The sequence below is a fragment of the Phallusia mammillata genome, chromosome 1, assembly GCF_965637545.1.
Source record: "Phallusia mammillata chromosome 1, kaPhaMamm4.hap1.1, whole genome shotgun sequence".
NCBI classification, from domain to species: domain Eukaryota; kingdom Metazoa; phylum Chordata; class Ascidiacea; order Phlebobranchia; family Ascidiidae; genus Phallusia; species Phallusia mammillata.
Genome location: NC_137252.1, coordinates 10,551,925 through 10,578,875, shown reverse-complemented (window position 1 = coordinate 10,578,875; position 26,951 = coordinate 10,551,925). Strand labels below are relative to the sequence as shown.

General features: G+C 38.5%; 2 protein-coding genes across 2 annotated transcripts; both read right to left on the bottom strand.

Annotated features, from left to right (window-relative positions):
• Positions 1 to 4,008: 4,008 nt before the first annotated feature.
• LOC145228823 (pancreatic secretory granule membrane major glycoprotein GP2-like) lies at positions 4,009 to 7,428 on the bottom strand. The gene is made up of 10 exons (XM_080094056.1): positions 7,366 to 7,428; positions 6,875 to 7,062; positions 6,330 to 6,505; positions 5,820 to 5,939; positions 5,583 to 5,612; positions 5,144 to 5,349; positions 4,799 to 4,942; positions 4,480 to 4,596; positions 4,121 to 4,254; positions 4,009 to 4,036 (listed from the first exon to the last, which is right to left on the bottom strand). The coding sequence occupies exons 1-10, from the start codon at positions 7,426 to 7,428 to the stop codon at positions 4,009 to 4,011; spliced, it is 1,206 nt and encodes a 401-aa protein (XP_079950182.1).
• Positions 7,429 to 16,876: 9,448 nt separating this feature from the next.
• On the bottom strand, positions 16,877 to 25,521 carry LOC145228707 (uncharacterized). The gene is made up of 19 exons (XM_080093968.1): positions 25,458 to 25,521; positions 24,985 to 25,256; positions 24,711 to 24,871; positions 23,619 to 23,791; positions 23,173 to 23,441; positions 22,898 to 23,085; positions 22,512 to 22,705; positions 22,106 to 22,377; positions 21,610 to 21,797; positions 21,182 to 21,357; positions 20,691 to 20,810; positions 20,457 to 20,486; positions 20,018 to 20,223; positions 19,681 to 19,824; positions 19,370 to 19,486; positions 18,549 to 18,682; positions 18,320 to 18,485; positions 17,925 to 18,057; positions 16,877 to 17,653 (listed from the first exon to the last, which is right to left on the bottom strand). Exons 1-19 carry the CDS (start codon positions 25,519 to 25,521, stop codon positions 17,469 to 17,471), a joined length of 3,192 nt encoding a protein of 1,063 aa, XP_079950094.1. The 3' UTR covers positions 16,877 to 17,468.
• Positions 25,522 to 26,951: the final 1,430 nt, after the last annotated feature.

Below are 26,951 nucleotides of genomic sequence, written 5' to 3'. Positions count from 1 at the left end.
GCAATTTTACGGGGACCGCGAAATAGTTGGAGTAGTTCTGTAATCATATTTGGCGTCAGTTTGTGCCACTGAATCAGTTCAAATCAAAGTAGAATTGAGAATCGACCGTCTCCAATGCAAAACAATAGCATTTATTGCATGCCAACTCACAAAAAAGGCAATTGTTCTTGCACAATCATTATGTTTTCGTTTTGTCTGTGATGTCACAACCAGTCTTTGGATCATTGCTATGCGAATTTTTGCATAACTAGCTAAAATCCTGCAATCAACTTTTGTTTTTTGACCGCGAGCCCTCGAAATAATGGCAAAGGGACCGTTTTGAAAAAAAATTGAAAAAGTTTGAGAACCACTGACCCAAACTATGAAACCAGACTTGTTTTTATGATGGTTAAACCCGTTCTGCTTCAGGCCCAATACGTATTTGAGCAGTACGCCTATTGTGGTTTGGTATATTGGTGATCCGGTAACCTGTTCACACTTCTGTTTAATTCCCCATGTGCAATGTCGGCCTATGATGGCAGAAATTTAGACAAGATTGGTGTCTTAAAGCAGTGATTCCCAACAAGTGATACATGAGTACACTGCGGCTATGGTCAAGTAATTCAGAACAAGAAATCTAAGTCCCAAAAATCGGCATCGCTTTCTAGTCCTATGTGCTGCGTGTAGTGGCTAAATGGTGTAATGTCGACACTCTTGTTGTATGATAGCACATCAGTAAATTGCGACAGAACAACGGTCTGGAAAACAAACACACGTTTGTCAATGACCACATTATGTTGCACAGCGGTAAAATAATAATCGTTAAGATGTACGCAATTAGTGGAAGTTTGAGAACCACGACCTAAAGGCTCCCAACTATGTGCTGAGTTTTTCTCATGTTAATTGTTTGCAAATTTATTTAAAACTTTATAGTAACGTTAATCACTTTGCAATTGTTAGGTCCAATACGAAAAAATCTTTTATTTAAAAATGTTTACCACCTGTGAGTTCTACACATGAGTGGTCATGTTTTTTGTTAATATTTGCCAAACCCTGTGCAAACATTTAGATTTACAGAAAGCAGGTTTACCGGATATACTATTGTTCACTGCTGTAAACTTTACAGATCACAACTCACATGGGTTAGGATTTCATTTTTACTGGCGCCATCATAATTCCTTCCTAAACGGCAATAATTTTAGTGAAATTTGTCGCTGTGTTAAACAATCTAAACTAGTGCCAGACCGTGCTTAATGAACTAAAACCCGAAACCGAGTCACACAAATTGACGAGTTTTAAGGCTCAGCTCTCCGTTTGCCATATGCATCTATGCAAATACCCAATTTTGAAGTCAATTTTTGAATTTGCTTCACGAATTTAAAATCGCTGTGAATTAAGATGTGCTTATCAATATTTGCAGACTTGCTGTCGAAATGTTTTTACACTTAAAATTAAAGGCAATTAATCGAGATGGCCCAACGTTCCCACTTCCTACTTAAGCCAGTGCCCTTTGGTTTAGCCTTGTCCCAAAGTGTCTTTTTTGTTAAAACACAGCAGAGTTATTACGTCTCCGACCCCCAAAAATGAAAAACAACCACTAGCTTACAATCCAGCGATCCTGGCCGCTAAAACTTTAAGTTCAACATGTAAAAATATATAACATCCACATGTGTTTTACTTTTCGATGCTAGATGACAAAATCAAAAACTCAGTGAGCGAGTGAGAAACACAACCTACAAACACAATCGCTTTCTTTGCACTTCCCAAGCACTAAAAGATCGTGTATGGAAAGCTGTTATGAAAATCACATTATTGAGGTTTCGTTCTGATTGGAATAAACAGTTCTTACAGTTGTTCACTCTGTAATGAGAAGACATTAGTTGCAAAAATTACTCATACAACATATATGAATTGAATTTTCCACCTCAGGAGATTACAATTTAAAGAAATTTAAATTAGATAATACATAAATCTAGTAGGTTGTCGGATCCAACACTTTGAAATGTAAAGTTCATTTTCTGCACAATGTAAGTTAGTTGCACCTCCTACATCGGTGGTTTGGTACTATCTGTAACGTCCCGTTTACACTTCGGCGAATTGAAAACTTTTAGAGGTAATACCAATAGGTCTAGTTCTAGTTGATCGAGGCTATATGTAGTTGACCGTTTTTTAAACATCGGATTTCTTATTGGAAGTTGCCAACACTTTTTAAACATTTTGGTTAAATTACCTGCAAAGGAAGATAAGATGAAATGTTTTTTTGCGTATCTCGTTTTTTTTTTTTTTTTTATTAGCAGCTCCTAATTACCCAGTTGTCCTCTGGCGCCCTCCATGACCACTATATAAGATAGACACAACTTATAGTGTTAGTAGTTAAAGCCTTCACAAAAGCGGATTACTAGTTACGAAAAATGCAGCAGAATACATGTGCGTGCCGTTTTTGTCATTACGGGTTTGTCCCACCTTGGGCATTGTTACTAAAGGTATTAAACCCGAAGAGAATGTCGCAAAATCCCTGTTTCTTCCGCCCGCAATGTAACATCTGATTACCACGAGAAGCAACACTGCAATCAAGACGACAACGACACCTCCCAAAATTCCACCCACAATCCATGCTACAAAAAAATAAGAGTTAATTACGTCTTAGTAACTTGTTGCAAGTAACTTTAATTACGTCTAAAAACTGATCGCACAAAGGCTGCATCTAAAATATACAGGATCACTTGGTGCACGGTTATCACCACTTGGTGCACCTTAATATTGCTTGGTGCACATTTATATCATTTGGTGCACCCTAATATCCTTGAAGCGCGTTTATATCTCTTATAGCACCATTATATCGCTTGGTGCATCTTAATATCGCTTGGTGCACCTTAACATCGCTTGGTGCACATTTATGACCCTTGGCGCACCTTTATATCGATAGTAATAGTGTACCAAGCAATATAAAGTTGCACCAAGCCTACCTAACGGAATAAAAGTACACTAACCATATAAGAGTATAGGCTGTACCAAGCGATATAACGATGAACCAAGAGATATAAACATGCACCGAGCAATCTAAAAAGTGCACCAAGTGATATAAATGTGGACCGAGCGATATAAATGCGCACCAAACGATATAAAGGTACAGCAAGCAATATTAAATTTATTTTGAGGTGGACCAAGCGATCCTGTATATTTTAAATGCACCGATCGCACAAAATGCTTCCGATAGTAAAATAGTCAATTCAAAATCACGGAAAATAAACATTTGATCCTAGGTTTTGAATCATTTCAAATTACACCAACAGTTCGGCACGCGAACCGTGCATTTTTCTGAAGCACTATTTTTAGTGTGAGATGGGTAAGCAAAATCACCGGCAAACTGGGCGCTGCCGTTTTGGCAGTAAAATGTAACCCTGTGTTTGCGATACGTACAATTGCAATTCGATTCTGTAGAGATAACGGAGATTTCTCTGTAAAATGGTCCTATTGTTTGATAGGCAACATCATTTTCTGCTTTTCTTTTGTTTCTTGTAAAGATATCTCGACGTCTACGTGCTGGACAAGTCTTTAGACAAAATATAATTTAAAACCTGCAGCAATGCACAAGCATCTTAACATTACATCAACCCTACCAATTCTTCTTGTATAAATTTTATTGTCTTCCCATCATTATTCAGATCTCATGATCTTTACCATTTCTTTCTCAAATTTTAGATATTGGATAAAAATTTGAATATAAAAGCACAAAAGAGCATTGCCTAAAACAGGTTGATGCCTTGGGACTTACCACGACCCATCAGATGTAAGATACGCCCGTATTTTTAAAACCTACCGGTACACATTTGTCCGTTGCAGAGTGACAAACGGAAACTTCGCAATGAAGGTAAATTACATTCCCATCAGTGAAAGCGAACACTTGTGCCTTAAACCGTGCTTGACTGCTGTTGCCGTTTGAAAGGATTTGAACTGTGTTGTCAACTGCTTCTGGTACTGCACAACTAACAATAAATACTTGAGTGTAATATTGTTTTACAGTGATTTTTAATGACCAATTACAAAAGTTAATTTTCTGTTATGACCACAATGTGAATTTATTTTCATTCTAAACTGTCTGTTTATGTTGAAACCTACTTCTGTAAGTAGATTGTCATACCTGTTACGAATGATGGCGTATTGAATGATATCGTTCAGGTCAACTGAAGGAGTTCCCCAACAACGTTGTAGAACTAGTGTCAGGTAAGGGTCTTCAGTAGCAACGCCAATTTGCACATACAAGAAATCTGTGGTCTGCAATGCATTAGTTACAAAGCATTAAATTTTGGGGTCTTATTGTGTTTTTTTATGGTGTTTTTCTGTTCAACACTGTTTGTCACAAAATATAGCCGTTAAACCCGTTAAAGTTAGACGATTGTGGGTTCCAGTCCTGTCTTGGCCACTTGTGTTTCACTGAGGAAGAAACTATTACTCAACCCAGTGGAACCCGATGACATGCAGGTACAGGTGAAAACTTACTGCAAATCTTTGCTGAGTTTGTGTGTTCTGAAACGATTCATCTGCAAACAGTTGTGATGTGAGTTTGAATGTACCACTGCCTTCTGATGGTAAAACGGATGCTGTTGCAATTTCAACCTGTCGAATTAGTTTTAAAATGCTGAAAAAAATGTTGATGTGTATTACCTGAAAATTGCAGCTCATAAATAGCTATTTTTCTGTTGTAGGAAACTCCTAAAATTAGCCTAAATGATTTAAATTTTGATTAAATGCTTTGTTTCAAGTTTTTGTATTGATTCTGTGACTACCTTTTTTTGCTTTAAATCTTTTACCAACCCACCGTATAGTTGATTGAGATAATGTTGCATGTTGATGGAAAAGCACATTGGAATGGAATACTAAAAGTTGTTCCTGTGAATATAGGTTGATCGCGATCCACGAAAGAGCTGACCACATTTGTGTAGATGATATGCGTAGCGTTTTTCTGCAAAACGAAATTGAGGCGAGTTTAAATTAAACTTTGAAAAATCATTACTACATTTTTTGTCACTACCATTTCTACTTTTTTTCAACGAAAAAAATATTTATAAATGGATTTTGGTCGAACCAGAATAATTCGAAACTATTTGTTAATCCTTGGTTTGAAGTTAGGTTGGAGAAAATTGCAACCATTTTGGTTCCATACCCGCACTTGGGTTCCACACTCGCTGCCCAAATTTCCTGAGATTGTGAATGTATATGTGCTGTTGTCAGGACTTAAAGCTGGATGGCAGGTGGCATTGTGGAGATGCATTGTATGACGGTTTGCATTGAAGTGTTCAGCGATATAGACTGGGAGGGATAGCCTGATTTCCCTTGCCGTGCACTGTACCAGGATATAGCTTGCATTTACTGCGTAGAAGTGTTCAGGTAATTGAGACACGTGGCATTTGTTTTAAATGAGTGAAAAGAATGCTCTTTCTTAGATGATATTTAAAAACTTTTGACATACCAAACACAGATGTTTATTTTCTGGCTTTTAGTATTGTTTCATATTGGTAAAAATAAGTTTTAGCATGACGCTTTTATAGATCAAACTTGGAACAAACGTGGCCGACAAAGAACCGGGAAATTTATATGCTTACCATGGGGAGGGTTGGAGGGTGGTGGTGCAACTGAAAATGAAAACAAAGGTATTATCTTTAAAAACAAACATTTTTAACAACATAAGTTCTGAGCAAATCGCCACCAGTGCACATTATAAGTTTGGTTGACTTACTCTTGAGTATATTTTCTACTTAATCTGTACCTTACATTTATATCCAGATTGTTATTTTAAGCCTACTGCTGAGTTTTTACACATATTTGCAATTGACTTATACTTGCAATGCAGCTTGTCCCATTGCCTACGAAGTCCTGTTGACAGGTACAAGTGAAACTCGGGTCCTCGTCAGTGCATTTTGCGTGTTTGTCGCACGGGGCATTTAGGCATTCGTTTTCCCCTACGTGAAAAGGTAGTTTTGGTTTGACAACACAGATTACATGGAAGATAGGGTTCAGGTATGGTTTTGCGGTATAGAAACTATATTGGCACATTTGTTAGGTTAGACATATAGTGGTGCTTGTGTTTATATTACTTGCATTGAGATATTTTTTGTTGATCTTAAACGCCCCAAATGCGGATTTGAAACCAAAAAAGTTTGTGTGAAACGCCAAAATAACAGATAATTATACCGGAATAACAAATATTATGACACAATTTTAAATGATAAGACTACTTTAGTCAACCATACACCACATGATAGATCCGATCAACTTAAGGCCTAATAACTGGAGACAACGACAAGTGCGGAAAGTTAATTAATACATGATTCAGATCTTAAAACTCTAACCTGTCAGTGTCGTACAGGTCGTCTGCTTTTGATACTCCACAGGTCCAAATGTTTCAACCTTGTTGTCGTTTATGATTAACAAGTAATCGTTGGGACAAACGCACCGCCTTGCAATTGCCGAAACTTCGTCTGCTGTCAGACTTCGACTCCAAATCGTCGGATTTTTTATTGTTCCGCTGCCAAGAAAAACAATTTTATTACACTGTTGTCCAGAACGTTGCAATTCAAACTGATCTACTGGCCCTTTATAGTAGGTCAAAAATAATTTAGGTTTACCAAATTGTTAGCTGTAACACTCATGCGGTTTTAAATGAATATTACAGTTTTCGAATACGCAGCAAACGTTATGTTTTGGTGTATTTGCTGAAGGCTTGTTTCAACTACATTCATATATCATTAGCTTTGTGTCGGCTCCTAAACTTGGTTTGTCGCCAAATCCACTTTGCAACGGTTGACAAACGGTATTGATATAAAAACATCACCGATTTGCGACAAAAATAAATTTGTAAGCGTATATTAAACAAAATAATATGTTGATATTTTACCTGAAAGCCTGGCGTGCTTGAAACCCCCTGTTCGGCGCTGTCGAAACCTCGTCTTGATCCTGTCCTAATAAGAATATACCCTCTCCCAATATTTTACCGCCCGTATACGATGTGCTGCCCACCAATGAACCGTCGATGTAAAGTTTCATCTCTTCCGTGATAGCCGACACAATGAAACAAACGTGGGTCTACAAACCAGAACAGTATTACTTGAGCTACGAGAAGAAACGATGCAGAAGAGTATGGTGGGGGCAGGAAATAGAACAGGACTAAAGGCCGAAAGCGTTTTGCTGACCAAATGGCTGATTCACATAATCTACGAAACTGAGTGAAAATGCTTTCTTTTTAGTGTTTGTAATGTACTAGGCTGAAAATATTTTGCAACTCGAATATTTTTTCCCCCACACCATTATGTTAAGGTTATATATCATCTCCTTATATCATTGGGATCACAGAGTCTAATGCAATTAGTAACGCAATACTGATTTTACCTCGTTGTTTAACGGCCTTCCGACAACAAAGTAGAAGGACGCATCGTTTCCAAAGACTCGCATTCGGTCATTGTGATTCAACATTAGCAAAGCGTTTGCACTGGCGGCCGTTGCGTAGCTCAAGTAAACCCGATGTTTCGCAGGATCGAAGTTTGTTGGATTGTACCAGGCACAAAAAGAAAACTCTTCAAACTCAGGGAGGGTGTTGTTAACTCTAATATAGTCGGTGATCTGGTTGGTTCGCGGGAAGGTAAATGTATTCAAGCCACAACCTACAGCAAAACAAACACGACCTTACACCATCAAGTCGATTTGGCCATAAAACATCTTGTCAATGACAAGGAAACGTTTATCATGAAGAAAGTATTTATTGACAGATGCATTATAGCATTTACCTTCGTAATCCAAAAGCTGATTGACCCTAAAATAATAAACAAAGTACGAGGGAGTTGTATTTGAATACGTTTCTTGAAGAAACATTTGATAACAAACCCGTTGGCACAACCTATTGAGGAAGAGACGGACGCATTGCCAAACAAGTCAGAATTGTCGCTGTTGAATTGAACAGCCGCGTCGGATGGACAGGAACAACCCACTGTGATCCGATATATCTCACTCGGACTAAGAATTCGGGACCAAATTGTCAAATCTTCGACAGTGCCGCTACATGAAGTAAAATTATGTTTGTAATACAGTTATTTTTTGGTATTTTAGGCCAACTTGAAATGTCCTGTAACCTTTTATAGTTTTAAAATTGTGTATCTTAGTTTGGTATAGCCTGCATCAGGGCTCGGCAACCTCTTAGGCGACGCGTGCCAATTTACTTGTTGTTTTTATGTGTTACGCGTGCCAAGGGTTGCCAATCCCTGGCCTACATGCTTGTTTTGTGTGAGGCCAGGTGGTATTAAGAAATGGTGTCGGAGCTTTGCGTAACAAAACGCTTAAATTACAAACAATAGTTAAAAGTAGGTCGCTTCGACCAAGGGAACTTTGCCCTTGTATTAAATACCTGTAAGCCTGTGCAGGATGAAATTGCGGATCTGTCAGGGACACCCGGTCGTGGTCTTGTCCAATAACGAAGAATCCTTCTGGTCTTACGGCAGACCGACTTGATGCTACTACGGAATTTCTTTCTATTCCATCCACGTAAAGTACAATGCTTCCGGTTGTAGTGTCCAGCGTGACGCAGATGTGAGCCTGAAACAGATGGCTAAATGTGAGTTAACCCACCTATAAAAGGCACTTAGTTTATCTCTAGGTCACATCAATAGGTATTTTGTGCCTCTCGACAAACCCTACCTTTCCACTATTTTAAAGGTAAAAATTGTTAAAAGTACCCGTGCTCCAGAGAAGTTGCCTAAAGGGTAAGTCGATCCTCTGTAAGATATCTGAATTTCATCCGGTTTAGTAAGCCACAAAGCGAGTTCATTTGGTTCTGATGCTGCTGCATAGCTAAAAACTGCTGTGAATTGTCGAATGCTATCTGCTTCCGACCAAAGACAAAGTGACAATTGGGTCAACTCAGGGAAGTCGCCATTGTAACGGACATAGTCTGATTTTTGGTCAGGCGCCGGGAATGTAAATTTCGTAAAACTGCAATCTCGGACTGAAAAGACAAATAATTTGTGAATTAAAATTTGTGACATGTATACATTTGCGATTGTATTATAAGCGTGTCAGATAATATTTTTCAAATGGATTTACTTCATACGACAAAGAGCAACGCTTTTAAGCAGTTTTAAGGCTCGTCAGCTTGTGACAATTGGTGTTAATACACTTACCATTAAATGTCTGACATGCTGCACTGCGATTGGTGACGTCACCGTGAAGTAAGACGTTGCTACTCGCGAGGTTGATAACATGATCGTCTGGGCAGGTACATGTGCTACTTATTTCCTTAATCTCGGCCACAGTAAGGACGCGTGGCCACACGTAAAAATTCGACAAGGACCCACTAAGATACCAAGTCATCAGTTAGATATTTAAAAAACATGTTTCCAACTAAAAAAAATCGGGTTGATAATAGGTTCCGCTTATGGAACTTACGTTTCGGTTTTGACTAAACTATAGTTATAGTTTATAGGGTTGCCATATTTTATGATACACAATCCCTGACAAAATGTATCTCAGTTGCGCAAACTCAGTGGTTCTCAAACTTTTTCATTATTTTTTCTTAACGTTCCCTTTGCCATTATTTCGAGGGCTCGCGGTCCTTAAGCCTGAATGTGTATTTCAGAAAAACGACAGTTGATTGCAGGATTTTAGCTACCGGTAGTTATGCGCAAAACAATAATCCAAATCTGACATCACAGACAAGACAAAAAACATTACAATTAGGCACGAACAATTGCATTTTTGTTAGTTGTCATGCTATAAAGCCTATTGTTTAGCAATGGAGACAGTCGATTCTCACTTTCACTTTAAATTAAACTTTTTCAGTTGCATAAACTGACGCCAAATAATAATATAGAATTACTTCCACCTTTTCGCGGTCCCCGCAAATTTGCCTCACGTACACCTAAAGGACCGCGGACCCAGTTTGAGAACCGTTGCGATAACCTTTTTTGCGATCCAAAAACACTTTTATTAGGGAATAAATTTAGAATATTCGAAAGTCACGATACTCTGATCCTTGTCAAATCACTACTCTTACTATCCTTGAAACAATAAGCACATATATCAGGGGTCGCCAACCTTTACCAACCTATTTCACACAGAAAAAAACAACACTGGGAGCAACAAAAAACTTTTTAAATTTAAAATAAAATGACACTGTAAAAACGTTTTTATGTCTCACGACATTCGACATTTTGTTGTTAGTTAGATCCCTACAATTAGGTACACAGTTAAAGCAAATAAAACTTCCCACGTTCACGCGTAGCATCGAATGCTGTGTTTTCGCTGATTTTTTTGTGTATTTAAGGCAGTGGTTCCCAGGGAAAATCCTGACGTATGGCAACCCTACACTAGGCCAACATGCTCCACGTCTCTGAGATGTTCAACTAGGCTATTTAACTATGAGAGTGACCTGTATAGAGGCTTTATGACTTCATAGTCAGTGCCTTTGTCAATATATGCTTTATTCAAATGTTCGAAGTGCGCCAAATATTTTTTGTTTTTTTCTAAAATGCGCCTTAAAAGAAAAAAGTTTGGGAACCACTGATTTAAGGCGTATTGTCAGACAACTAATAACAAACAGGTATTGTTACGCGCGCACACACACTGCAAAACGAAACAGGAACCTGGTGCGTTAACCTGCGCGCCGCCAGTTTACCTCTTTATGGTATAGGCGCGGTTGTAGCTAACTACTAGAAACTTTCTCCGTTGGTACATTAATTTTATAGTAAATACTTTTTTTTCTTAAATTCCTGACTTTTAAGCACATTTTAACATTTCTCCCTGACGCATATTTAAACAGTAAATTCCCTGACATGTCAGGGAATATCCTGACGTATGGCAACTCTAGACTAAACGCAATATCTGGAATGAAGAGTCATTAATGTATGCACCGACCTGAAAGCCTTAGTGGAGTCGGCGATCTGTTCCTGGCCAATTGTTAGGACTCCGCCACCGGTGACTGTGCTTCCGGAATACGATTGTGTTGACACCACAGCACCGTCCACGTAAACTACAAGTTCATCTCCAAGGGCGGAGAATACGACGCAGAAATGAAACTTAACCCAAAAAATATTATATGACGTGTTTTAAATTAGCGGCTAAAAGAGCTATAAAATAGAAAAAGTGTCTTTGCATCAAAATATCGGTTTAAAAAGTGACCACACAACAGGAAATGTACTACTTACGGATCTTCCATCCAAGTAAATGGACGGGACTGAATGGATGCTGGTCTCTCCCTTTACCGCAGTGATTATGTTGTGTTCGCTGAAAGTGATGAGAAGTTCGTTGTCCTGCCCATCCACCGCGTAACTAAGCAAAGTTCTTTCACGAGTGGCTCGCGTTGCCGTGACAACCCCACAAACTGTAGCTGCTGTAAGATCAGGCACGGTACCATCGTAGACAACGAAATCAGAAAGTTGCTGGGCATTGGGGAAATCGAAAGCGGTCGATGCACAAGCTGTGACAACAAGGAAATGTAATTTTAAACTCCTGCTTTTTAACCGGTACTTTTAAGCTCTAACAAACAAAACAGTTATTTGCGACACGTTTTTGCAAAAGTGTTTTAAGGGTCGTTTATAAACGTTACATATTCTCCCGCTCACAAGCAGCTAAAGTAATGCGTATGCCACACGCCAGAAGCTGAAACAGGACACACGGTTCCTTCATGTTGAATGATAAAACTGTCTTCTTCGTTACCTAAACGCGACAATCTGAAATACATAACGACACAAAACATGTTAAGGTTATTCAGCGGCATTGTATTTGGCAAGAAATTATATAAGGCCATTAAACTTGGCCGTTAATAATGTTTGAAGCAAAGCTTCTTTAATGTGATGTGTTCACACCAATTTGGTCACATTTTTGCTAACCATCTAGTATCATCGCAAATCGTTACCATCACATCTCGACCCGCTTAGGTTCACTTTCAACGACGCCAATGCAATTTCGACTTGCTCAACGATCGGCTTAGTAATTGTTGCTGCATTAAACAACCTAAACTTGTACCAGACCTGGCGCTGTGATTTGAACCTCAAACATTTGTTTTTCCTGGTCCACAATTTAAAACTTGTGCGACAGGAAATACGGATTTCCTTAAAGATGGAAAAATACTTACGATCACCCAAATGATTTTTTCTCACGTCATTTCGCCAGAACAGCACCTGCGGTACCGAAGCCCAGATTGAAACAGTGGAACGACAAACCAATCCTACCCTATTGATTCTTGGAAATTGATAAGGTTACGATGGGAAAATTCTGCCACATGGACGTGATGGAAACCTTGCTGTTGGTTTTTACCGCATTTCCCTATTCCCAGAACTCAATTGGCTTGTTCACTTCCGATACAAAAATGTTGGCGAAACACAGATTGAACGCGGTCTGGAATTGTTCACTTAATTGGTAATAAATAAGAGAGCGCTATTCATAATTCACCTGTCGTATAATCCAGTGGTTCTCAAACTTTTTTTGTTGCGTCGCCCCTGGAAAAGTTTTCTGGACTTGCGACGCACCAGCAAACAAAAGTTAATGAGGAAGCTTATTATTAAAGTTGTGTTTATTGATACAACAACAAAACGCCACGAAACAGAACTATTCTGCGACGCCCTTGGAAAATTGAAACGACGCACCAGGGCGTCGCGACGCACAGTTTGAGAACTACTGGTATAATCAATGAAATTGTTTTTTTTTGTGCTATAGCCGTTGGTAATTGATGTTCTGTTTTTATGAAAAGCGTGGAAGTGACTTATGTTTACAATGTTTTACACTTAAATAAGCGCTCCTGTGTACAGCAGTTGACCGAAAATAAGTATTTTGCAGTGATACACCGAATTTACCTTAAAAGAGCCGAACAATTTTGGCCCAATAAGGCCGAACTTTAGAGTCACTATCGGCAAAACGGCATTTTTGACCGAAATGTTTTAAGCAATGAAACTTCAGTAGCCCACATTACTATTTTGCACAATTCGCTTACTGCAGTGGTCGGCAACCACAGGGCCGCGAGGAGTTCGTTACCTGGCCGTATAAATTTTCAGGATAAATGCTTTAAACCTGTTTTGTTAAATTCGCGTTAAATCTCTCCAGTTTGTCGAAATCAGGTGCTTTATTTCTTATTTCTACATCCGCTGGATTATTTTTGACACATAGGGCAACTCCCATAAAAGCATTAAAAACTTTTCTGTCATTTCCGACGCACTACTTATGTGAGTAAGCAGAGTTTTTGTGATTAAAACAAAAGCGCGAAACCGACTGGACGTAAATTATGTTCAACAATTCCCTATAGCGCCTCGTTGCGACAGCCAAGCTCAGTTCTTATTTCATTAATTTTGTAATGACTTTTTTTGCTTAAAATTTGCTGTTTTGTGAAAAGCAGTCCGCGATAAAATTTTCGTTTTAAAACCAGCCCGCAGCGCAAAAAAGGTTGTCGACAACGCCAGTTCAGATGTTTTAAACTTGTTTGTCTCGTATTGAACTGGAGTCCGAATTTTCATAGCCAAAGGAAAACATACCATTTTGGCGACCATTTTGGTATTTGCACTCTTTGTCCATATTTTTGTTTTAGTTTATCAGCAAAAAGTTTGTAACTTAGACGGATATGCTGTAGCGTTTGTTATATATATATGTTATATATGCGCTTGTTATATGTTATGACATAAATCAACAAGTATGAAATGTTAAAAAAAAATTTTGATACGACAATTAGGTAATAACATGTGTTAGTAGCCCAAATCTCTACACTGGATATTAGTCAGCGATAAAGGATAAACATGTAAGGCCAGGGTTATTAACTTTCAATAACTTTCGTCTTCTTGGTCACATTCCAAATGGTTACGCAAATAATATTTTTTTGTTTAAAACTGCGTTTACCAGAAGTAACGACCGTGGGTAATTCAGCGGTGACTTTTCTTGCGCTTTGTTGCACGGTTGCAAAGGCTTTATACGTAAACCGTTTGATGTTGTCCCATCGTCATCTGGCACAAGCCTATTGGGCCGATGGTTTAGTATTCAACTTCATTGGTTGCCTGTCGTTTTTACCGGTTAGAGTTTAATAACACACCACGCCGTTTACGGTTTTCCGAACAAGTTTAAAAATTTATACTTTTGCAGGATTTGACACAAACGATTATGTTCTCTTTTCCCGACGCACAAATATCTGTGTTTAATTCGCAGACAGCGACCTTGCAATGCAGGTAGAGCTGGTCTTGAACTTGGAATCTTGTATCTTACTTGCCAAATTTCGCCGTTGGATTGCTGTATTAAAGCGTTAGTTCTCAGCAATTGATACGCGCGTAACATCTCCAATTGAACCCGGATACAATTCTGCTGTACTCAATTCAAAGCAAATCTAGATTTCTGATTTGTAAATAACTGTTGAGTAGGCTATAATTCGTCATCATTGAGTAGGCAAATTCGTCATTCCTACTTACTGTATGTATTGGCTGAATGACATTATGGCATCACTCTTGTATGATGTGTGCATCACATCAGTAAAGCGGCTACAAAAGCACTATCCGGCAGACAAACAAACGTTCTTAAATGACCACCACCTTATGATGGTATTAGAAATATACCAATCTGGTCAAAAAATAGCCATATTTCTTAATTTGATGTGCGATGAAAAAAGCTCGTTAGGTGTAGGCAATCAGTAAGAGTTTGAGAACCACCTTAATGAAGGCTTTTTACCCCACGTGCTTATTATTTTCATGTTACGTATCTGCAGACGTTTTTGGAACCTTCTTACCTACGTAAAGCACTTTGCATATTCTCAATGCGAGAATTTCCAATATAATGGTTATAAATGTTTGTCGCTGGTGAAGTTCTGCACCTGGGGATCATATTTTTGTCAACATATGCTGAACATTGTGCAAACATTTAGATTTATGAAAAGTTTACCGGATATGCTTTGTCCAGTGTTTAAAACTTTACAGACCACAACCCATATGGGTTCGGATTTTATTTTTACTTGGGCCATCATAACTCCTACCTTCACGACAATAATTTTTGTGAAAGTTGTCGCTTTGTTAAATAAGCTAAACTTGTGCCAGCCCGTGTTCAATGTACTAAAGCTTGAAACCGCGTCTGGATCAATTTTGGCGCGAGTCAACCAGATTGATCATTTGGTTTAGTTTTTTTGGAAACACAGCGCTCCGTTCCGTACATCCATCTTTACGAACTCCATGAGCTAATATTTAAACTTGCTTCACGAATTTAAAATCGTAAGGAATTTTGATGTGCTTATCCATTTTCGCAGAATTTTCAAGTCGAAAGATTTTTAAATTTGAAGGCAATCAATCGGGCTCATTGTTTCTACTTAAGCCATTACCTTTTGTTTGGCCTTGCACCAAGTTATCTTTTTTGTCAAGACGCCTAACAACACCATTTAGGCTATTACAATGGCACACTGCTTCTTAAACATCCAGTCGGTTGCATGAAGAGTTAATGTGTCACAAGCAGGATATTTGAGTCGGTGAAAACTTTTGTGACGCAGAATTCACTCGCACTTGCGAAAAACTATCACGACTCCGACCCCAAAAAATTCAAAACAACAACTCTGCGAACCTGGAACTGAGAGAGCGAGTAAGAAACATAACCTACAAACAAAAAAATCCCTTCTATGTTTTCTACTTCCACTTTGAAAACGGCATTGACGCTTTTATTAGTTTCTGTATAATACGTAACTTCATTTAAAAAAACTAAATAAAAACTGTAATTGTTTTGAATTGACTAAAGTGGGTTGTAGTAACATGCAACTTTTTTAGGCGATTGATGTTATGATGGCGTTTCGCATTTTCCACACAAAAACTGCTAACGATGAAGATAGCCTCGTTTCTAAACCACTAAACTAAACGGATCGTATATTGACAGATGTTCTGTAAATCAAATGATTTTGCTAAGCATCTGACCTTGCAGTTGTTCACTCTGTGAGGTGAATGTTTATCTAAGTAGAGGTGAATGAACTACTTAGATAACGTATGAATTGAATTTTCCACTTTGAGAGATGACAATTTAACGAATATACCTGAATTACACAATACATGAATCTAGTAGTTTCTCAGATCCACCACATCAAAATTTTTTTGTTGAAAATCGTACCAAATGTGTAGCTGTTTTAAATGTTTGTGAAATGAAATGAAGCTGGAGATAATTTGTTCTGGTTAGTTTATGTTATGGCACCTATGTCGCCTCCCCTGAACGGTTATTGCTTAAGTGCTGTTGATTACCTCGGAATGTTGTCTACTTTACTAACGTTCCTTAAGCTTTAAATAGGACGTCGCCGGTTTATTAGGATGTTTTTTTCTCAGGGCTCCGTAAAGCCAGTGACGAAACATGTTGGTTTTGTTGTATACATTCCTTAAGGCGGGGAATTGCGTATCTGCATTCCAGAGTTACGTGATTTTAAGTGTGCCGTATTGTTACTGTTTGCTTGCAGTACTTGCTTTGTGTGGTATGTAAATTTCCAGTTATCCAAGCTATAAATTTTTACTTTTCGAAGGAACAAATACAAAGAATTGGAGACAGTCCTTATGTAAGATCGAGCTGGGTTATTCGATTGAGTATTGCCGCTTAAATCCCCCTAGCGGTTGGACCAAATTGAGTGCCTGTCGAAATAATTCCGTAACAGTTTGGTCTAGGCTACTGACGGTCATTAACGAAAGTTACAGCTACATTTCGACATGAAAACTATTCTCCGACCACTGACTAAACTAGACATTTTACGGGAGATATCGTTTGGTATAATGCAACTTTAAAACTGTTTCCTAACTGTTTCGATTCATACTACCTCTGTTTTCTACAGGTAGGTTATTTGTTTTTGTAGACTCCATAAGCAGCTAAAATCAACAAGCTTCTAACTTTCTTTACAAAATCAGTTCAAGAAGTTTAGAGATAAGCTGTATTAATACGTAGGCTACAAGAGAACCAAAAATTCCTGCAACACCAATCAAATCATTGGCGAACTTAGTCATAACTTTAAACGTTATTTATTAGTTTTGTTAATCAACGAAATGTAATAAACAACAATACACACATTTCACACTAATAAAATGTAGTTGAATTTTTAGATAAGTGCAATGGAACTTTCTGTAACGCATCATAAACACTTAGGTGACATATAAACACCCATTTTATCAGTAAAACTTTTCGAGTTGATCGTTACTAATAGACCTAATTTATTAGAGCTAATGTAATATACCGTTTTTACAACATCGGGTTTCATGCTAGATATGGTGAACCGATTATTTTTCTGTGGTCGTAATCCCGTTGTACCTACTTTTATCCCTGCGCGCCAAATTGCTTATTTATCCTCCAGCGCCCTCCATGGCTACGCCTCCCAGCGTGTACTGACTACTTGAAAATCCACTGTATTTGATGGACACAACTTATAGTGTTAGTAGTTAAAGCCTCTACGAAATCGGGTTACTAATAATATAAAAAGCAGCAGGATACACGTGCATGCCGTTATATCATTTTTAGATGATTTTTTTAGACTTTTAAGTCATCATAGCTGGATTGTCAACACCTTTGGCATTACTAAAGGTATTAAACCCGAAGAGAATGCCTCGATCTTTAGAATCCCTGTTTCTTCCGCCCGCAAAGTAGCACCTGATTCCCACGAGAAGCAACACTGCAATTAGGACGATAACGACACCTCCCAAAATTCCACCAACAAGCCAAGCTATATAAAAAAGAGAATTTATTACATTTAATTGCGTTTTATAACTTTACAACTAACGCACAAATGCTTTCAATAGTATAAGTAAAATTAGTAAAAAAGGAACATTTGTAGGTAGTTTTTAAATCATTTTAAATTATACCAACAATTGGGCAGGCGAACCGTGCATTTTCTGAAGCACTATTTTTCTAGTATGACATGGAGCAGCATAATAACCGGCAAACTGGTCGCTCCCGTTTTGACAGTTAAATAAATGTGTTTTTGCTATACGTACAGTTATTATTCGATTCTGTAGAGATAACGGGAACTTCTCTGTAAAATGGTCCTATTGTTTGATAAGCAACATCATTTTCTGCTTGTCTTTTGTTTCTTGCAGAGATATCTCGACGTTTACGTGCTGGACAAGTCTTTAGATAAAATATGATTTAGAACCTGCACCAATAAACAAGCGATGAACAATATTACACCATCTGTACCAATAGTTATTCTATAGGATAATTTCACATCTGGGGAACTTTGACTTTTCTTTTCCAAAATTTAGATATTTGATAAAAGTAAGAATGTAAAAGCACAAAAAAGTATTGCCTAAGACAGGTTGACGTCGTTATACTTATCACGACCCGTCAAATGTGAAACTATGGAAGATACACCCGTATTTTTAAAACCCACCGGTACACATATGTCCGTTGCAGAGTTACAAACGGAAACTTCGCAATGAAGGTAGATTACGTCTCCATCAGTGAAAGCGAAAACTTGTGCCTCAAACCGTGCTTCACTGCTGTTGCCGTTTGAAAGGATTTGAACTGTGTTGTCAACTGCTTCTGGTACTGGACAACTAACAAAAAGTACTGGTGTGTAAGACAAAAACTTTACTTTTATTTCAATTAGATTGAAGTACCTGCTTCGAATAATGTCGTATTGAATTGCATCATTAAGGTTTGCCGAAGGAGTTCCCCAACATCTTTGTAGAACTGTTGTCAGGTAAGGGTCTTCAGTAGCAATGGCGATTTGCACATACAAGAAATCTGTGGTCTGCAATACATTTGTTACAATGCATTAAACTTTAGGGCCTTATTGTTTTTTGTTGTCTTGTAGTGCTTTTCTGTTCAACACTGTTTGCCCAAAAATACAGCTGGAGTAAACCCATTGAAGTTAGAAGACTTTGTGTTCTAGTCCTGTCTTGACTCCTTGTGTTGCACTGAGCAAGAATCTTAGCGGCATTACTCAACCCAGTGGAACGGTTGAACTGAATTATAGTTAACAAGTCCTTAGCGCGAAAACAAATCAAATATAAAATAAGTAGCTCGACAGTAAACTGATTGTGAACATAACGCATTTAGGTGTTTCCTGAGGTTTTGACGGAAGCGAGTAACAAGTTTTTGGTCCCAATTAACGAGTAAAGTGTTTTTCTAGTTTTTATTCAACTTTTTTTTTAAATTTAGAACGACATGATTAAACTATAACATAGTCAACTATGCCCCTTCATTTCGCTGCCGGAAACCAGGTTGTTGTTGAATATAGTTTGGTTGCCAGGCTTATTTTCATCTCCTTTTTTTTTCAAAGGACATATATAAACAAAATATCTGACTTCGAAAACTCGGATGTTATATTTGCCAGTTAAATAGGTTCTTATTGCATTGAATTCTTGTATCGTCAAAGGACTACCAGAATAACTCGAAGTACTGCTGTAACATCGTACAGGTACAGGTGACAACTTACTGCAAATGTTTGCTGAGCTTGTGTGTTCTGAAACGATTCATCTGCAAATAGTTGTGATGTGAGTTGGAATGCACCACTGCCTCCTGCTGGTGAAACGGATGCTGTTGCAATTTCAACCTGTCGAAATAGTTTTAAAATGATTACCAAATGTTGATTTGTATTAACTAAAACTTGCAGCTCTTAAATAGCTTCTTTTCTGTACTAAAATTGGCTTAAATAATTTAAGTTTTGATTATTAAGGTATTGTGTCAAATTTTTGCATTGATTCTGTGACCACCTGTTTTTTTGTTTTAAAGCGTTTGTCAACTCACCGTATAGTTGATTGAGATAATGTTGCCTGTTGATGGAAAAGCACATTGAAATGGAATACTAAAAGTTGCTCCTGTGAATATAGGTTGATCGCGATCCACGAAAGAGCGGACCTCATTTGTGTAAATGATATGCGTAGCGTTTCTCTGCACACAAAAATACTTAAAACGTAGTTTTGAAAAATTCTCACTACATATTGGTCACTACCGTTTCTACTTTTATTCAACGAAAAAAATAGTTATAACTGGATTTTGGTCAGACCAGAATAAAACGAAACTATTTGTTAATCCTAGGTTTGAAGTTAGGTTGGAGAAAATTGCAACCATTTTGGTTCCATACCTGCACTTGGGTTCCACACTCGCTGCCCAAATTTCCTGAGACTGTGAATGTATATGTGCTGTTGTCAGGACTTAAAGTCGGAGGGCAGGTGGCATTGTGGAGATGCATTGTATGACGGTTTGCATTGAAGTGTTCGGCAATGTAGACTGGAAGGGAAAGTCTGATTTCCCTTGCTGTGCATTGCACCAGGATATGACTTGCATTTACTGCAAAAAAGTGCTCTGTTTGTTTTAATTATTTGAAAAAGTCCTACGGACGTGTCATTGTCAATGATTCTTTACATGATTTTTAAGATTTTTGGCATAACACATAGCGGAGTTTTATATTATGCTTTTGATATTTCTTTGTTTAATCAACATATTTTGTAGTATCATCGTTTAATAGGTCAAAGATTGGTAGAAACGTTACCGAAAAACGATCAATAGATTTATATGCTTACCATGGGAAGGGTTGGTAGGTGGTGGTGGAGCTGGAAGTAAAAATATTTTTATTTTCTAATTTGAAAACAACATCAAACAAAAATCATTTTGAACCTTTTTGTCAGATTACCTGAAACTTGCCACATACATTTGTACGTATAGTAATCTTGCTAAATGTATTTTCTACTTATTCTATGCCTCAGCTTAATATTCCATTTTATTACTTTACGGTCTACTGCTGAATTTTTACTTACTTGCAATGCAGCTTGTCCCATTGCCTACGAAGTCCTGTTGACAGGTACAAGTGTAATTTGGGTCCTCATCTGTGCATTTTGCGTATTTGTCACACGGAGCATTCAGGCATTCGTTCTCCCCTGCATAAAAAAGTGCAAAGGCGACACGGATTACATGGAAGATTGGGTTAGAATCTGGTTTTACGCCTTAAAACTAAAGCCGCACATGCCAATTTTGAAACAAAGATATGCGTTTAAACTACTTGTACCCTATCACTTTATTGCCGTTGGAGGCAAATCTACTTTTTGTAAAGACATGGCGTTTCAAACAATGAGAAAGTCGTTGTGAAATATAACCGCGCGTGTTTTGATTTTGTGCGTTTCAGGTCAACAAAAATTTTCTTTTCTCGACGTGTAATTAGTTAGTTTCAAATTTATTAATCAAAATAGCATAATCTTAAATTATAGGCCCGACAAAGTTTAGTTAGGTGCGGAAAGTTTATTAATCTAACCTGTCAGTGTTGTGCAGGTCGTCTGCTTTTTATACTCGACAGGTCCAAATGTTTCAACCTTGTTGTCGTTTATGATTAAAAGGTGATCATTTGGGCAAACGCACCGCGTTGCAATTGCCGAAACTTCGTCTGCAGTCAGGCTTCGCCTCCAAATCGTCGGATTTTTTATTGTTCCGCTGCAAAAAAAAGTTTTATCACACTCATGTGTAGAACGTTACAATTCATACCGATGTACCAGTGCTTTGTAGTAGGTAAAAAATGAATTTGCAAAAATGTTTACGAGGCTGTAACATTTAAGCGGCTTTAAATGATCGGTTTCGAGTAAAAATCCGACCATGTGATATTAATAAAAGTTGTTGGTAAAAACAGTGCCATTTTCCAACATAAACCAACTAGTAGCTGATGAAACATGAATAATATTACTGCACCTAAAAGCCTGGTTCGCTTCAAACCCCCTGTTCGACGCAGTCGAAACCTCATCTTGATCCTGTCCTAATAAAAATATGCCGTTTCCCAATATTTTTCCGCCGATATACGATGTGCTGCCAACCGATGAACCGTCAATGTAAAGTTTCATCTCTTCTGTGATAGCCGACACAATAAAACAAACGTGGGTCTACAAACAAGAACAGTATTATTCGAGCTGCGAGATGAAAATGTGCGAAATGAGTATGGTGGGGTCAGAAAATAGAACAGGACTAAAGAGCGAAAGAGTTTTGCTAACCAAGTGGCTTATTCACATGACCTACGAAACAATACGCTTCATGTTTAGTGTTTGTAATGTGCTAGGCTGAAAATATTTTGCAACTCGTATCATTTTTTACCCACACCCAAAAATAGGATGTTAAGGATCTATATCATCTCCTTATATCATTGGGGTCACCAAGCTTATTGCTGTAATTAGTAACGCATTAGTGATTTTACCTCGTTGTTTAACGGCCTTCCGACAGCAAAGTCGAAGGACGCATCGTTTGCAAAGCCTTCCACTTGGTCATTTTGCTTAAACATCACCAAAGCGTTTGCCCTGGCGGTCGTTGCATAGCTCAAGTAAATTCGACTTCTCGCAGGATCAAAGTTTGTAGGATTATACCAGGCACAAAACGAAAACTCTTCAAACTCAGGGAGGGTGTTGTTAACTCTAATATAGTCGGTGATCTGGTTGGTCCGCGGGAACGTGAATGTATTCAAGCCACAACCTACAGCAAAACAAACACGACCTTACACCATCAAGTCGACTTGGCATAAAAACATCTTTTCAACGACACGGAAATTTTAATTCATAAAACGTTTACCGAGAAGAAAATTTTTATGGACAGATGTAAACGTTTACCTTCGTAATCCAAAAGCTGGTACCCGTTAGCACAACTTAATGATGAAGAGACGGCAACATTGCCAAACGGGATAGAATTGTTGCGGTTGAATTGAATAGCAGCGTCGAATGGACAGGAACAACCCACTGTGATACGATATATCTCACTCGGACTAAGAATTCGGGACCAAATTGTCAAATCCTCAACAGTGCCGCTAAATAAACGAAATCGTGATGGTGACCAACGTGGTTATATTATATACCTACTTGATATATACCTCTTTGGAAATTTAAAATTCTATAGCTTTGTTTGGTGTAACGGTTACACCAAACCAAAGTTACACTGTAACCTAAAGTTAAATGTATGTCGCTTCGACTAAGTGAAATTTGCTTTTGTATTAACATACCTGTAAGCCTGTGAACTTTGAAAACCGGGACTAGCTAGGGATACGCTGTCGTGGTCTTGTCCAATAACGAAGAACCCCCCTGATCTTACGGCAGACCGACTTGATGCTACTACGGAATTTCTTTCTATTCCATCCACGTAAAGTACAATGCTTCCAGTTGTAGTGTCCAGCGTGAAGCAGATGTGCGCCTGAAACAAATATATTGGCGTTTCAATAGGCAATTGGTGCCTTTCGACTTATTAACCCCCCACAATTTAGAAGTTCAAAATTGTTACCCGTGCTCCAGCGAAGTCGCCTAAAGTGAAAGTTGTTCCCCTGTAGGTTATCTGAGTGGCATCGGTTGATGAGAACCACAAAGTGAGTTCATTGTCCTCTGATGCTGCTGCATAGCTTAGCACTGCTGTGCCTCGTCGATTGCTGTCTGCTTCCACCCAAAGACAAAGTGTCAATTGGGTCAATTCAGGGAAGTCGCCATTGTAACGTATGTAGTCGGTTTCTTGGTCAGGCGCCGGGAGTGTAAATTTCGTAAAACTGCAATCTCGGGCTGTAAAGACAAAATATATTTAAGAGTTAGAATATGCGCCATGTATACACTAGCGATTGTATTATAAGCGTGCCAGATAACAGTTTTCAAATGGATTTACTTCATACAATAAAAAAAAAACTCTAAAATCAATTTTAAGGCTCGTCAGCTTGTGACGATTGGTGTTAATATACTTACCATTAAATGTCTGACATGCTGCAGTGCGATTGATGACGTCACCGTGAAGTAGAACGTTGCTGCTTGCGAGGCTGATAACATGATCGTCTGGGCAGGTACAGGTGCTACTCATTTCCTCAATCTCGGCAGGAGTAAGGACGCGCGGCCACACGTAAAGATTCGATAATGACCCACTAAAATGTCAAGTCACCATTTATAGGTAATAAAAGCAACTATATCAAGCTGGAAAAATCTTTGAGCAAGTGTAAAACACAATTAGCCCCGTTTTTAGGGGCCGAAATGCTTTTTTTATCTCTTGTTATCAAATTAATAATTATAACTAAATAGAGCGACTTTCTTTCTGCCCCAGTGCGCAATGTAAATGGCATCAATGAATTTTATTTGCGCCCCAAAGAGAGCACGAAAAAATTGCCTTTGATTTAAGATTCATTTAACACCTTTTAACAGATTTTGTTGATTGTTTTAATTATTGCGCATAATTGCGTTGTCCGGTCTGCTGCAAGGCCCCTAACTGTATTCATAAAGAATTGTAATGAAAGAAATGCTTTTACTATGTACGTACGCCGTGTCCAAAACAACTAAAGTTTTTTTTGGTGGGATGGAGCGCACAGCAGTTTATACATTATATCTACCTCAAACCTTTGCAACAACAGTCGGTTTTGTTACATTGTTATGAAACAAGACTTCATTCACATCATCAAATTTAATGCACGCCAAGCGTCTCCCCAGACACGCGCCGATCTAGGATTCGTGGCGTGGGCTGTTTAGTCTCGACGCACATTAACGCAGGGGTGGGCAACCTTTTTAGCACTGCGGACAGTTTTTAAAACTGAAATTTTACAGCAGACCGGCCTATTAGCCTTGAAAACGCCTAAATTAGTTTATCTTCTCCGCGATACATATGCAAAAAGTACATGGCCCGACAACAAACTCCCCGCGGACCGGCAGTTGCAGACCAATGCATTAACAGACAGCCGCATTTTGATCAAAAACTTTTAAAGTATGTGTATACGGCAATCTGCACTCTACGCAAAACGTCTTTTGACGTACATGTACGTCAACCACCTTAGAAGTGTTAATGTATACAGTGACCTGAAAGCCTTTGTGGAGTCGGCGATCTGTTCCTGGCCAATTGTTAGGACTCCGCCACCGGTGACTGTGCTTCCGGAATACGATTGTGTTGACACCACAGCACCGTCCACGTAAACTACAAGTTCATCTCCAAGGGCCGAGAACACGACGCAGAAATGAAACTAAAACCAAAAAATCGAACTATCGAACTAAACAGACATTTGGGAAAAGTATATTTCTATCAAAGTATTCGTTTAAAATGTAAAGTGACCACACAAGGAAATATACTACTTACAGCTCTTCCATCCAAGTCAATGGACCGGACTGAATGGGTGCTGGTCTCGCCTGTCACCGTTATGATTATGTCGTTTTCGTTAAAATTGATGAGAAGTTCGTTGTCCTGCCCATCCACCACGTAACTAAGCAAAGTTCTTTTACGAGCGGCTCGCGTTGCCGTGACAACCCCACATACTGTTGCTGCTGTAAGATCAGGCACGGAACCATCGTAGACAACGAAATCAGAAAGTTGCTGGGCATTGGGGAAATCAAAAGCGGTCGAGGCACAAGCTGTGACAAAAGGAAAATTAATTTTGAACCCTTGTTTTTTTAACCGGCACTTTTAGACGCCAAGAAACAAAACAGTTAATTGCGACACCATTTTGCAAAAGTGTTTTAAACAGGTAAGCCATTTTAATGACCATGCATTATTCGAATTTTATTGAACGTGATATGGGTCGGTTATATAACATTACATAGTATCCTGCTTACGAGCAGCTAAAGCAATGTGTATGCCACACGCCAGAACCAGAAACAGGATACCCGATTCTTGCATGTTGAATGATGAAACTGTCTTCTTGATCACCTAAACGCGACAATCTGAAACACGTGACACAAAACAGGTTATTACAGGTTATTCAGTGGCATTGCATTTGGCAAAAAATTTTAAAAAGGCATGAAGTTTGATGAAACTTGACCCTCAGTAATGTTTCGAGCAAACATCTTTAATTTAATGTGTTCACACAAATTTGGTCATATATTTTCGCCAACCATGTAGTATCATCGCGAATCTTTATCACCAGGAGGAAACTGAATCTGCCTGTTTTGAAAGCAAAGCAAACAACAGCCTCAAGTTCTGATGTGGAAACACAGAGTTGCCTTTATATGCTATATTGTAACTTTTTTGCACGTTTAACGAACTTTTTCCCCTAATTTTTTCAAGGGCGGTGCCGCTGCTAATGCCCTTATATGGTAAGCGTGTTTTCATTGGTGGATAACTCAACTTAGATGAGAAGCCTGCCTCAAGCCCAACTTGACAGGTTTAAATTGGACGTTTTGCTGATGCAATTGTTGTTTTACATTTATTTCTTAATCAGGATCTAAACTCTTGCTAGACAAATATTCCACAAATCGCTAGAATGTTTAAACATATCATTGAACCCAGGGTTCAGAACCAAGGACATCTTCTATTATTTTTGTTTCTATCAGGCGAACTGTCCAGTTCATGTCTTTGATTAAGTTTTTTTTCACAGGGTTTGAACCCAGGACACTCCCAGAGACGAATCCTGATCAGGGTTTTTCATGTTTATATATGGGTCAGGCGCGCCGGACCATTCGGCCGATTTTTTGCCCTGTTGTTGATCGCGTTTCTTCTGTGTGGGGTAGGGGAGACCGGGGATACTTCGGACGCGGGGATAGTTCGGACCAGGTACATGACGTCACAGTAGAGCATTGTGATATCATTTTTAACAAATCTTCATGCTTCCATTACAAAGCAGCATACTGTTTGGGAGCATGCGTAGTTCAACCGATTAGTAAAAATAAAGAAAGTTAGTTTAACAGAAATATCAACTTTTTAAATTTTTGGTTGTAAGGTTATAGTTTGGTTGCTGGTAGCCGAAAGTAATTCTTTTGTGGTGGAAGTCGTAGTTTAGAGGCAACATTTCAATAAGCAAACGTTAATTTTGAGCAGGAGGTAAACAGGCGGCCATGATTTTGCTTTTTTATGTCGCCACGTGTCCGGGGATACGTCGGACGGTTGAAGTAAGTGTATGATCACAATAGTTTCAGATCACAAAAAAGAATGGTAAGAACGTTTAAATGAAAGACGACAGGGGAAAAAATTATTAGCAATTTTCAAAAAAACGTCCGAACCATCCCCGGTCTCCCCTACGCCATCCGGCGAAGTTTTGCCGTGCATCCTAACCAGGAAACGTGTGTTTTGATGCATGTGTTCCTACTCAACCTTCTTTTCTTGCCCCTTTT

What these genes read in the sequence shown, in the direction of transcription:
- LOC145228823 (XM_080094056.1), bottom strand. Translation starts at nt 7,428, where the DNA reads ATGCGAGTCTTTGGAAACGATGCGTCCTTCTACTTTGTTGTCGGAAGG. An exon ending in TGGGACAAGCTGCATTGCAA is followed by an intron (nt 5,613 to 5,819) that starts GTATAAGTCAAT and finishes TTTCATTTTCAG; the next exon opens with TTGCACCACCACCCTCCAAC. An exon ending in TACGCCATCATTCGTAACAG is followed by an intron (nt 4,037 to 4,120) that starts GTATGACAATCT and finishes TGGTCATAACAG; the next exon opens with AAAATTAACTTTTGTAATTG.
- LOC145228707 (XM_080093968.1), bottom strand. Translation starts at nt 25,521, where the DNA reads ATGCAAGAATCGGGTATCCTGTTTCTGGTTCTGGCGTGTGGCATACAC. An exon ending in GACTCCACAAAGGCTTTCAG is followed by an intron (nt 23,792 to 24,710) that starts GTCACTGTATAC and finishes TTGACATTTTAG; the next exon opens with TGGGTCATTATCGAATCTTT. An exon ending in AGTGTGGAACCCAAGTGCAG is followed by an intron (nt 19,825 to 20,017) that starts GTATGGAACCAA and finishes TTTTGTGTGCAG; the next exon opens with AGAAACGCTACGCATATCAT.